The 13774-nt window shown below is 43.3% G+C and overlaps 1 protein-coding gene across 3 annotated transcripts in view; it reads right to left on the bottom strand.

Moving 5' to 3' along the window:
• Positions 1-779: 779 nt before the first annotated feature.
• glceb (glucuronic acid epimerase b) overlaps positions 780-13774 on the bottom strand; it is a 42363-nt gene continuing 29368 nt past the window's right edge. For 2 of the 3 annotated variants that reach the window (XM_076078686.1, XM_076078685.1), the window contains 3 exons: positions 9836-10081; positions 5713-6005; positions 780-5165 (listed from right to left, as the gene is read on the bottom strand). In XM_076078686.1, the coding sequence (XP_075934801.1) occupies positions 4434-5165; positions 5713-6005; positions 9836-10081 (1271 nt within the window). In that variant the 3' untranslated portion in view covers positions 780-4433. Of the gene's footprint in view, positions 5166-5712; positions 6006-6119; positions 6268-9835; positions 10082-13774 lie in introns of those variants that run through there. The other variant, XM_076078688.1, reaches the window with a different exon arrangement.

The raw sequence follows: 13774 nt of genomic DNA, 5'->3' as shown, positions 1-13774 counted from the left end.
GAGCAGTTTCACAGAGACGCCATTCAGTATGAACAAACTGTTTCTCTGCTGCAGTCAGAGCTGCTGAACGATGGACTTTATAGGTAGAACGTCATGAGAATAAATAACAATAAACTATTCTAATTTAAATTGGCAATAAATGAAGTTTCTGGAGATATATAAAACTCATATCAAAGGTGATACGAAGAAGAGAATAACAGATATCATCTTATGGATAGCTGATGGACTAATGCCTTTGTATTGCCTGTTTCTTGTCTTAATGTTTTTTTATATATATATATATTTATGCAGAGACTATGAAAGGTAAACAATTTGAAATGAGGTTTCTTGCAATAAAGTATCCTATATAATATGTAAATTATGCATATAAATATACATTCAAATATTAGAAAACAACAATGGACTGAGGATGCAACTATATTCAGTATTGATTGATCTCCCATTATTTTATCAATCAATCAATCAATCAATCATCTGTGTATTGGTGAAAACTTCTGTCTTCACATGTCTAGTCTTATCAACAGTCCCAAAAAAAGATCTTTCTTCTGTTTTTGATGACAAAAGACAACGAAAAGCCGTAAATCTTCACAATTGAGAAGCTGGAACCAAAAAATGTTTATGCATATTTTGTTGAAAAATGGCTTTAACCAATAATGGATTAAAACAATTGTAGCAGATTCATCATCTGTTGATCAAGGATAATAAAGCAGTCAATCGTTTCTTGGGGATTTTTCATTAAACTGTGTTAAATATCAAAGAGGAAGATATCCGACCAGAAGTTTAAGAAAAAATGCTTTTATTTTTTACACCTATAAAAAGCACATCTTTAAAGCACAAAGATTCACTCTGTATAGAAACGCCTCTCTTCCTTGGACTAAAAAAATGGTAGCATTTGCACATTGTGCTTGAATTGCAAAGTCTGTACATCCGCTCTGGGTCTCCTGTGGCGTTTACGACCCCAGTAAACATTTTATTGCATAAATCACATTTGACCACAGTGGTCATTTAGTTGGAAAGACGGAAACAAAAAGAAGAAAAAGAAGCTGTGAAACCCGTTGCACAGTGAACAATCATAGCAGCTCTCTGAATGAAGGCGGTGCACATTGTCCTGGAAAGAAAAACAACAGAAAACGTGACAAACGGCAGTTGTGCTTTTTGTCTATCTAGTAAAACATCCCACTCCTCTGCAAACAAATGACGAATGATGCAAAAATAAAACACTCAAAACAGAAGAAAAACTTTCAAAGAGAATTTACAGCTACCGGCTCTCTTCCCTTTAAAAGTAGCCTACTAAATGCTAATCTCTAGTTGCACACGTCCCCTTTACGATAGGCGAGTTTTCCACGTCTTCTCGGCTGTAATTCAACCTACATTTGAAAAACTAGCATTCCTCAAAAGGCAGTGTCTCTCTGCGACATCTCAAAGGAGACTAAACATCGTTAAATGCTGAATGGAAATCGGTTTGCACAAAAATAGACAAATTCCTATATACTTGACTCAATGACTTTGGTATAAACAAAATAAAGACAGTCATTCACACACAGAACTTCCATTGCTGAACGTTTGAAACTACATATTTCTACCTGTCCTGTCAAAATGGCTCACTCAGAAACGAACAAAAATAATCAGCAAGCGTACAAAGAAAACTGGAATTATCAAAACGTGCATTCATACCTCCTCTCTGGGAGATTTGATCTTTTTAACTTTAAAAAAATAGAACATCAATAGAATTCCTTCAACCCACAGAATAAACCAGACAGTTTGGGAATAAAGTCAAAATGTTTTGGGGGGGAGAGAAAAGGAAATAATATTTCAGTGATAAAGTCATAATATTTCAAGACAAAAGTGGTTATACTCGGATAAAGTCGTGGATTACAAGGTTACTATTTTTCCTTGCAAAAGGTTTTTTAATTTTCCTCTCAATGTTATGACTTTATTACTGAAATATTACAACTTCTTTCTTGAAATCTCAGATTATTGTCCTTAATTTGTCGTAAATCCTCACTTAGTTCTGAATGCAGAATGAGTTCCAGATGAAGCTGCGAGGTGAGGACGATGTACCCGCAGCCTTTAACAATGACTTTGAAACAAAAAGCAATACTTGTTCTCTAACCAACGCTACATCGGAATGAATCAACGCTTCTTTGATTTACTCTCATCAGCTCACACGACAACTTGAAAAGTGGGGAAAAACGTTTTTCATCTCGAAGTTTACATGAAAATGACCAAAAGAAAAATTCCCCATCAGCACCTTCAGGAAGAACAAACCGACCCGATTCCCCTCCATTAATAATCTTTACGGTAGATCGATGGAAGCTTCATTGGTGCTGAGGGCTCCACTTTGTTTTGAGTGCTGACTCATCCCCGACTCGCCACTGTACTGCGTGTGCAGCCTCTCCAGCCTATTAGCCGGTTGAATCGTTAGTGTCTCGGCGAGCTTTCTTTCTCCTCGCACAGCGGTCAACAGGTCGGCTCTCAGATTAAAAACACCGAGTTCACCCATCCACAGCAGCCGAGAGCCTGCCGGGACTGACAGCCTCTCGGTGCTCGTCAAGAATTGACCTCCACCGTCAGTACTCCTGGCATTGTCTAATTAAACGTTATGAACCGACGTGTTAGCGAGACGCAGTTGTGCCCTCTGCTGCCCACGTCTTTCCATCCAAATGCACACGACGCATACATACCACCACCACCTACACCTTCCTGCAATTATCATCTGGAAGTACGAGTTCCGGAGGGAGAGCTTTTACAGGCGAGTGTCCGAAAAAGGTCAAAAGCGGAGCATGAAACGGGAGCTGATGGTGCTGATGTTCAAACCGAAAGGGATGTGAAGATTCCAAAGATTAACAATGATCGGTCAATGTTTGCAATTTAAAAGAGAAATGCAAGTGTTGGTATGAACTTCACAGCTTGTCCCGTGAGTGGAGCTTAATGATGACACTGCCGGGCCGTTATTTACACTTATCAGGGACATTGGTCATACTTTGAATGTGTCACAGTGAGCCAAGATTTAGTCATTTACATACATCTGTAGTCAGACTAGTTTAAAGTACCGGGATCCGAAGAAGTCTGCACGCTGGGGATTACCTGAGTGCACATCGAGACAACACAGCCATGAGGAATTTAAATATGTTTAGCCGACCGTCTCAATCTAAACTGTTTTCTAGCTTTCACCCACAAAAATGTGCAAATGAGAGGAACAGAGCGACGGTGACTCCTGAACTCAAAGTGATGCAGAGCTAACTATTTGTAGCTGTGTTCTGCAGCGGAACATAAATAATTAAGTGTGTTTGTGGCCAACTGAGGGACTTTAGTGGGGTTTGGTTAGAGCTAAGAATGGTAGCACACAGCTTGATGTCTTAGAAACGTCACATAAAGGTAACAGTAACACAGCGGCTTCTGGATTGACGGGTAAAATCTAGGACAGATTATGAATTTTCTCAGGGAATATAACAGGAACTCTCATGTTGTGGCAGCATGCTACCTGCAGTCCTCCATGTGACACCTGGAACGCAAACTAAAGACGCAGTCATGCAGTCATCTCTGACCAGGTGTGGCTACACAACAGCTCAGCTATACACAGTGGAATTATGGGTAGGAACCAAGGAGGTACGCTGGTAGCAGAGCCGCTTTAACTGTCTGAACCCAAATATGGTGGTTTGAGGTGTTTATTCCCCGGAGCAGCTTAACAGATACCTAAACTGTGACTTAATATTTATATTAAAGGAATCAATATAATCCGTCCCCAAATGATGTGTGTTTGATGGAAAAAGAGATTCAGAAAACAACTGGAAGCATAAAACCTTTCTATAAAGGGACGACAGCGAAATTAATTTATCTCACCCAACAGCTTAAACACGGTGTGTTTGAAAATACGTCTTGATTTAAAACTTCTAAGTCTTGCGGCTTATCTGATAAAAATAACTTTGCAGTGGAGGAATTAAACCCAAAATGATGAAGTATTTCATATTAATAAGATAAATTGATTTGGCAACATTCTCCTCCTCATAATATATTCAGTTTTTTTTGTTTATTCGTTTCAATAAACTTTGCAAATCTCGGATGAAGTGGTAAAAAGGAGTTTTATCTGTCTCCAACGCCATATATTGTTACTCCACACACACACACACACACACACTCTTCCTGAACGCACAGACTCACACTCTGAAACTAGGTCTGTGCATAATTACAAACACTAGCTCAAGGAAAAACACAGGAGGGGAGAGCTACAGTCAGTGTTGCAGAAAATATGAAACCTGCAACAGAGCACACGAGAAACTTTTAGTGTTGAGAGCTGCAGCTGAATGAACTCGTCCTTTAGATTATGAACCTCGACCAGAACGCACGCACACAATGTGAGCACTCGCCTCACATTCAATCACCCGTTAAGAGTACAGTATATTCATCTCGGCTGTATGCGAGCTACAGTTTGTTTAGTTGTGCTTGGCACGAATCCCTTTTAAGTAGTTTTTCCAGCGCTTGACCACGTCCTTAAAGACGGGAGCGTTGTCTATGGATGCCAGCAGCTGCAGCTGGTTAATATGCGTGGTGTGATAGTCCCAGCGTGCCAGGTTGGGCGCCGTGGTCAACATGAAGTGACGGAGGTCGTAGATGCTCCCAGACCCCGTGTCAAAGAGCGGCAGCATGGCCTTCAGCGACTCCATGCCGCGGCTGAACAGCTGCCCCGCCTCCCTGCCGAGCTTCTCTCCGGCTGTCTCAGTCAAGTCGTGGAGTCCCAGCAGGGAGTAGATGAAGCCGTTGAGGACAAAGGAGCTGGGCGTGGTGGGGTACTCTTCATACCAGTCGTACTTGTTCATGAACACGGCTTTGACCCCGTGCTGCGCTGAAGGCACCTTGTAGGGTCCGACCGCCTTGAGGGCGGCGTTGAGGTACGCCTGGTCCTTGGTGAGGAGGTAGGCTCTCACCAGGGTGGACATGGCCTGGCCCTGAGCCATGGCCGAGTACCAGCCGGGCTCCAGGGGCCGGAAGCCTTCGCCCAGTTTACGGGTGACCATGATGGGCCAGCCGCCTCGTTCGTCCTGGTTGCGCGTCAGCCAGTCGCTGGCGGCGAAGAAGGCGGCCATGTGGGCAGTGGTGGAGATGGTGACGTTGTCTACGAAGCCGCGCCCGTGTAGCACTAATCGCACCACCCGTCTGGGCATGATCTGAGAAGGAAATCAAACAATCAATTATTATGACTGGGAGTAGGATTTGGCATTTATTCAATTACGGTATCGTCTTGACATGTAATTATTTAGTGTCAAAGTTCTCATGATGAAATCAGCTAAATGTTACAAAAATCTAAGATTAATGCGGCAATATTTAGCTCTGTTCATACCGCCAACTGAAATGCAGCTTTAAGATAAACTATGATTAATTAAATAGGGTCCGGTTCAAGGCTGCAGTTAACTATTATTTTCATAAATGATTAATCTGCAGATTATTTTAATTTAACGGTTTTGTCTGTCATCATTTCTTAAAACCAAAGGGGACGTATTCAAATGACTTGTTTTGTATGAAACCCATAAATAATTAGTTAACCACCACATAAGATGAAGAAAAGCAGAAATACATAAGGAAATGTTACTTCAACATCAATTAATCAATAAACAACAATTGATTGCTTAATCTACTATTGTTTCAGCTCTAGTCCAGTTGAATAGCCTTTAGAGCACAGCTGTTATATCAAAGGTACCGACGGTCTGAACCAACCTTTGTGGCCTTCACAGCCTTGGTGTTGGACAGGCCGACGCCCTTCCTGAGGTCGGTGAGCAGGTCTCGGGTCAGCGTGCTCCAGGAGGTTCGTGGCCCAACGCCGTACGTGATTTCACGGTCCTTGAAGGCGATGAGCTGCGTGCTGGTCACGTAGCGGATGGTGAACGGCGGGCCCTTCTCCGTGGTTTCGAGGATCACAGACACGCTGCCGTTGGAGACGAACTTGACGTCTAAGCTGAGGATGAAGTCTTTGGAGTTACCCAGCTGCAGGGACACGCCCTCAGAGGACTCTGTGGTGGTCGGATGAGAGGAGGGAGGGCGTTAAAAAGATGTGTATTATGAACCAAAAAACAAAAAGGAGAAAAGAAGTTTTGTGGCGTTTGGTCTGAGAAAACATGACTAACCTCATTTGACAAACTTCTGACGATTACTGGATGACATTGGACTATTTTTGGCAGAATGACAGAAAGCCTTGCGTACAGTGTGCGTCTGTCTCCTTTGATGTCGTGTTTCCACGAAAGCTCGTCTTTTTCCTCACGTTCCCCAGATTCACTATGCAGTCACGTTATCAAAGGATCAATATCAGATAACTTCTGTGATCAAAACCTTGTTTCATTAATACCTTTGTGAAGTGGCTAGCTCTGTGTGAGTGAGTGAGTGAGTGAGTGAGACTCTAACACAGACCGAGACAAGCTTCTCATGGGATGTGCTGTACAGTTGTGTCACTGCACACAGAGCTTAATTAGGAGGACAGGAAGGAGGGAGGAAAAGAACAGAGGAGTTGGAAAAAGAGAGAGAGAATGAGGAAGTTGATGCACTGCAGCAACCTTTCCCATTTGCATCTCCACAACTCTTCCCTACAAATCTCAAAGTTAGGACCTCAGACATCCAGTTTCCACACAGCCACCGCTCCTCTTACATTACATCAACTCCGTACCTTTGGCCTAGCTGCTCAGTCTGCACAGCTAAAAAAAACAAGCAACAAATCTTTTCAAAGATAGCTCCTGACAGGATAAAGAGAAGAAAGAATGTAGGAGTCCGGAAAAAAAGAAGGATAATAGCAAGATGGGTCGCCTCAAGTGCCCTCAACGCCAGCCTGACGGAGAGAGTGAAAATGAGCCAAAAGCGAGAAGACAATTGAGAATCAGATCTCACATGACATGAGCTGAGAAAGCAGAAGCAGACGAGGCCGCCTGAGACACAAAGGCAGTCGATCAGGAGGAGAGAGCCAGCCTGGCAGGGGCCTCTGGATGACTACGGCTCTTTAATGCACTCATAAATCCATTACTTAAGGCAATGCAGAGAGTAAGTGGATTTGTACTCTGGCCCCGTGATTACTCTGGCATCAATAAAGGATGGGCAGAGGGAATATAGACGAGGTTCCACCTCCCCTGCTCCGCATCGCTCTCTGGCTGTTTAGCAGTGAGGCGGGAGACAGAGATGACATGCAGCTACAAATATGTCAGCGTAAACACAACAAGGAGTGAGCACGACGAACACGTTGAGCGCATGTTGTGCATGCGGATACAAAGGATCCAAGCGACGAGACAACAGTCGATGCACATTGATTATTCATCCGCATCCTCCGGTGACTACTTCAGGACACACAGTGCCTAAAAACTATTCACCCCCGGGGGAAGTCTTCATGTTTTATGGCCACGATTCAAGGTTTTGTCCATTAAATGGTGGAAAATAGTGAAGATAATGATTATAATAACTGTCAACATTGTATTAAAGTAGGTTTAACAACAAATATAAAACTCAAAACACGTTTGCATAAGATTGAGCACCTTCGGCTTCTAGGTCTGCGTACATAAGTCGGTCTCCATCAGCTTTGCACATCTGGACAGAAGTTTTCGCTATTCTTCTTTGCCAAACTGCTCGAGCTCCGTCAGGTTGCATGGAGATCGTGAGTGAACAGCGTTTTTAAAGTTCTCACACCAACATGGACTGAAATCTTAACTATAAAGTGTTTAAAAAAAATATTTGATTCATTGCTGTGAGACCATAAAACATGAAAACTTCCAGACACATCTTAAAGGCGCCATAGCCGGTGGCAGCTGTCACTACGCCGTATCTCCGTACACAGATCACCTCACTAATTCTGGCAGGTTTGTGAAACTTCCAAGCGGCCGCGAGGGGATTCAGGAAATAAGGGTGCTCAGCGGCGGACAGTGTTCGTGCGGGAATGTGCAGATGGTAGATGGTAGGTTATTATCAGGGGACAGACGATTGATCCACTTGTCAGAGGATTTGAGAGGCTGTTCAACACCAGTGTCCTAGATACAGTAAGGAAGGAAAAAAAAAAAGACCCAAATAGGGCGAAGGGAGTAGGAGGAGGAGGAGGAAGTGGAGGGAGGCAGAGACGGGAAGAGAAAGTGACAGCAGAGGAAGAAAACAGGAAAAGTTTGGATGACGGAGCAGAATGAGGCGTTAGAAACGCAGAGAGCATAACGTGATTGCAATGTTTAGGAAGCTGAAGCGGGCCGAGGGGGCGATAAGTGGGTGGAAATGAGTAAAGAGAGGTGGAAAACTGACTGAAATCTGGGGAGAGACGAGGGGAAGATTAATGGAGACGGAAGGCTGCCGAGGGAGGGCTGAGGGGCGATGATGAAAACATGATGATGTTGAGGAAAGAGAGAGCCGATGATGGCGAGTCGAAGCTGTAAGGCAAGGTGAGCGGAGAGCGGAGAGAGAAAGTGTGGAGCGGTGAAATGAAAGGAAATTGTTCATGATGAGAGGGTGAAAGCGGAGGAATAAGGAGGTGGGGGGAAATTACAGTGGAGGCAGCAGCTCAACAGAGGACAGAGAGAGAGAGACACACAGACAGAGAGAGAGAGACAGAGAGAAAGACAGACAGACAGAGAGAGACAGACACACAGACAGAGAGAGAGAGAGAGAGAGAGAGAGAGAGACAGAGACAGACAGACAGACAGAGAGACAGAGAGACAGAGAGAGACAGAGAGACAGGAAAATATCAGCAGGAGATGAAAGGAGAATTAAGATCGCTCAGTCAGCACTCAGCAGGAGATCCTCACTTCTCACATATTCAAAAATAACTGTCAACTACCTCACGGCCTCGGTAATTTTACAGCTGTGACAATAAAGTAAATCTGTCTTCCCGTTAGCGTTGGGCTGAACAATTTAAAGAAAATATGGAATCCTGATGAAACCAGACCCAGAGCTATTAGGTGGGTTTGCTTAAAATATGAATCTGATTAATATACGTTATGTTTAAAAGGAATAGTCTAGTGATATAAAGCGTACTCCTCCGTGCCATAGACCTCCATTGTTGTCAATAAACATTGAAAAACACATCAATGTTGCAGTGGGTGACAATGAACATGCAGTTTGTTTGACAGTCAATCACACATACACTGTCCCACTGCTGTAGATACTCTCAAGACTATCAAACGGTGCATTAATCTGCAGCTGAAAATAGTCCAAAACCAAAGCACTATTTACTGTGTTTGATTAAAACTGCATCACCCTGGTGTTCCAGGAGATGATGAACAGATTTGAACAGTGAAATTAAATACTTGACTGGTTTTTAAAAGTTAATATCTTAAGTACTTGACCACCTGCCTGAAACGATCAACTGGATTGCTTCACTAAAGAGACTCTCAAAAAGGCAATCGTTAACTACCTTCTATTAAAGCCCATATGGCACCAATCGCCTGCAAAGAGGACACCAACCAGACGAAAGCCCGGAGATTTACTCCGTCCTTTGACTAACAAATTAAGGTTAATTGGCTCCAGCTGACAAACAGTTATCATTTCAACCGCCGATACTCACGCTCTGGATAAAAAGGGATAAAAGTCTGTTGTGGGAATAATGGCGTATAAATGCGTTTTCTGTTTTCCATCAGTGTGACAAAGTCGGACTCTTTGATCGGCATAGAATGAGATGTGCGATGTCGTGTCTGCTGGCTCTTTAATCATCATGATGCTCAGGAAGCCGTCGTTACGCGGTGGGTCCACCGTCAACCAACACAGTGGCTGGTGGCTGTGACTCAGCTCAGACTAACTTATGGTGCAGTTGCATATCGGCCTCCTGCAACCGACAGGAGATAAGCTGCTTTGCCCCGAGGCTCTCCGGGCTCACGGAGCGTTTGCATACCTGGAGCGCTGAACTGACGCACGGAGGTAGCTCGGGTCTTGTCGTGGACGCGGCTGAGGCCGCAGCCTTTCGGCACACTCCAGGGCGCCGCGCTGGCCCGGCTGTCTCGGTCCTCGGCCGTGTCGTAGACCTCCACGTGGGGGGGGCGCTCCGTCAGGTTCTTGCTGTAGTGGCTCAGGCCGTACTGAGCGATCTGGATGGCGTAGAAGTAGCCCTGAGGGCCCCACTGAGTGGACAGAGGCACGCCTGGGAGGTAGAGAAGGGAGATAAGGACAATGACGTTAAATTAATATAGAAAATGATTTCATTACGCCATAAATATTACATTATTATGCTTCTTGTTTTTTTCTGGCGGCCCCTTTACGTAAAATCTTGTGCTTACATGATCGTCTCGTCTGTGGAAAGGTTTTTATTTTCAGTACTTTGCAGTCTATTTTTAAGAAAATTATACTTTTTAGATGGCAGTTGTCACAACAGCGTTTTTTAGGTGCAGTGTCAAATTGAGTTCATAACCAGGTTCATATCAAGAAAACTGGGCTAAAATGAATTATTAATATCAAACAATATTTTAAGACTTGGCAGTAATAGGAAACGACAGTGGCAATATCAGAGATTCAAATCTGGGCCCATTTCATAAACAGACACAGAAGGCAAAAAAAGAAGGAGAATTAGTCTTTTTTCAAAAATCACCAGCTATGTGAACGACGGGACGGAGTGATGAAATACAAGCTAATCTACTGCGTTCTACCGGAGGCCAGCTCGCCTGTTTACCAGCCAGAAATAGCTCAGGCAGAAGAATCACTCTGATTAACAGATAGCTCACTTAAAGACCTCGTGACAGAGAGAGCACAAATGATGCAACCAAAACCACATCCTTCTGAGACAAACAGCATAACATACTCATGTTAGGGCTGGCTGAAAACATTCCTCCTCCATTCACATGAATCACTGCAGACGCTGATGCTCTACTTTCCTTACTGCCCTGTGTGCCGTTTTACCAAATAGGACAAAAGTATATCTTTGTTTTTATGACAGAAACAGCTGATTATGGGTTTTCATTCTAGCTCATGTGAGTGTAATTAATAGCGGAGGTGAAGAATTAACCCTAACAGTAACAACTAGTTGACCATAAGCAAACTGTTTAGAGACCAGTCAGCTAGTAGTGGTAGTATTAGTTCATAATACATTACATTACAGTCATTTAGCAGACGCTTTTATCCAAAGCGACTTACAATAAGTGTATTCAACATCGGTTTTCGAGAGAACAACTAGTCACCAGAAGTCATAAGTGCATCTCCTTTCCTCAAACAAGCATCTAAGAGCATAAACCAGAGCCAACGTACAGTGCAGAAACAAACGAATGCAATAAGTGCCACAAACTAATAAGAAAACAATTAGTGCAATAAGCTAGTATGAATACAATAGATGCTAAGTGGAAGGCTCAGGGTAGGCCTTTTAATCTAAGACATTTAATCTATATTGCACCTTTCATACAGAAAATGCAGAATTAAGTTAAACAGAATTATTTCCAAATTCGTCTTCCAATCTGGAACGTCTAACATCTACCTCTGGTCCTCCCATTGTTAAAGAAATGAAGTCGCTATTCACCAAAACCCTCCATCCACCACCGATCCCATTATCTTCATGGACTGTGTGTGTGTGTGTGTGTGTGTGTGTGCATTACTGTGAAGACGTCGTTCAGACAGACCAAATCCATTGCACAAAAACAATCACAGCATCTTTAACTGTAGAATGGCCGTCGCATTGCGGAGCAGAAGTAAAATATCTCCAACTCTCCAATGCAGAGCGCCTCGGCAGCTCATCCACACAGACTTCTCATGCGTTTGAATCGATTTATTTTCCTTCAAAAGTCAAAGTGACATACAGATGACTATCGAAAGGTTTATGTCTATTTTTAAAAAGGGACAAGTGCCGCATGAAATGCATATGCACACACACTCACACACACTTTCCAGTCCCGTGCCAGACTTTCTCTCCATGCCTGTCTTGTTACTGGCGTCTCCCCTGACAACTTAAGTCAAATGACAGTCAAAATCCTGACACTGGAACGCTGTGCTTCTCCCTGAATAACACTAAGTAATCCATGTGGAATTGACTGTTAAGCCGGCACATATTTTAACGACTCCAGAGGGCGGAATTTTCTAGAAATCTGAAAAACTAGGTCTTCGACCAATTACACTATAGTCTCTAAGCCTCGGAGGTTAATATCGCTGCTAAAGAGCTAAAGAGCTCCACCGGCTCGTTGGTATTCAAGCTTTGCTTTTGACCTCCAGTAGGTCTGCAAGACTGGAACAACTGGTGGAAGGTGAGTCTACATTAAAGCTCCATTAAGCAATATGTTTAATATTAACATTGAACCAATTGACTAATGTGTCGATTGTTGTGCTGAGAATTAAAAACCCAACTATGTCTTTGCACCGTTTAGTTTCTTTAAACTGTTCTTGAGCAAACAAACTTGGACGATCTCACCGTGAAGAACCAAAGTAAAGTGGTGGAGAAAGTCCAGCATGTTGCAGCTCACGTGTTTTAATCAGGACTAGGGTTAACTACAGAGAATACTTTTGACCGGTTCCGCATGTTATTTTATAGATTATTTTACGGTCTATAGATTACTTTAACATCGGCACCGAAGCTTCCTTTTGGCGCCCATGTTAACTAACCGGGCTATTCAGACAGGGCCTGGTGTGTACGGCTCACAAATAAAACGATTGGTTGATGGTTGATGGTTAATGTAAGCAAAATTTACCAAAACTGGACACACACATGTCATGCAGTCAGAAACATGTTGCATGTTGATCTGTGCCTACTGGATGCGTAAGTAAACTGGGCAACTGTTTGCCGACAGTTGGACCTCAACAACCAATCAGGTTGTGTTTCTGAGACGTTCTGCCTCCTAGTGGCCAACATATCTTAATATAGCTTCAATGTTTTTACATTACAGCTGGGTGTTCTGGCCGATTACATCACGAAACACTTACTATGTTTATTTAGCAGCACGTACCACCTTCTGCTACGTAAGTGTTTCACAGAATACAGGACTTGATCAGCCGACAATCTGCAGGCAGCAGCTGGCTGTGACCCGGCTCCAGACGAGCAGTGTGAGCTTTGTCCTGGATTCACAGACTATTCATCCACATCCACCTCCACCGGAGAGAGCTGCATCCATCTTGGTCAGCACGCTGAGGGTGCGCAGGTGTTAGGTTAAAAAAGATCACTTGTCATGCATGTTTGCATCGAAGGTGTAAGTGAGAGTATGTGTGTTTTATCAAGCACTTAAAAAGGTTAGAATGTGTGTGTGTTGGTGCAAATGTTTAAGTGACTTCGGTCTGCAATAGAACCCGGGAGTGAAGATAAAGATGGTTGAAGAAAAAGCGAGAGACACAGAAAAGGAGACCGAGCGTGATATAAGAGGATTAACTACTTCCACTAATGATAGTGCTCTGGCTGCTGGAGATTCATTATTCTCAACTTTTGTTCTTTGCAACAAGGAAAAGAAAGACCCTCAATTTCTAACCCTCCACTATAAAAACCACACGCCCAGAAGGAGATGCGACAAGTAATGGCACATAAAAGTGCTGCGTTTTTATGTCTGTCTAATAATAAAAACCTTGATAGCATACTTTTGTATTCAGATTTCAGACTCATTTATCTGAAACGCTCTCTATTTGAAGTTTTTTTTTGCCCCCATCCCAATAGTATCTCAAAGACTGCTTGAGATGTCTGAACCATCTGGTTGCATGTCGAATGTTTTGACTCCTGACACAAGTTATACTCCAACAATATGGCCAGAGTGAGGACATTTAATGCTGCAGAGGATCCTGTTAAATAACTCTTCCCTGGGCAGCAGGGTGCGTTGGGAGTGGAAGGCTCCCGTGACCTTGTTTAAGCCCTGCTGTAACTTGGACTGTGACAGGCTAA

This window comes from Anarhichas minor, unplaced genomic scaffold, assembly GCF_050575085.1.
Source record: "Anarhichas minor isolate MPS153535 unplaced genomic scaffold, ASM5057508v1 ptg000067l, whole genome shotgun sequence".
NCBI lineage: Eukaryota > Metazoa > Chordata > Actinopteri > Perciformes > Anarhichadidae > Anarhichas > Anarhichas minor.
The sequence above is the reverse complement of the archived record's forward strand: the minus strand, read 5'-3'. Positions and strand labels throughout refer to the sequence as shown.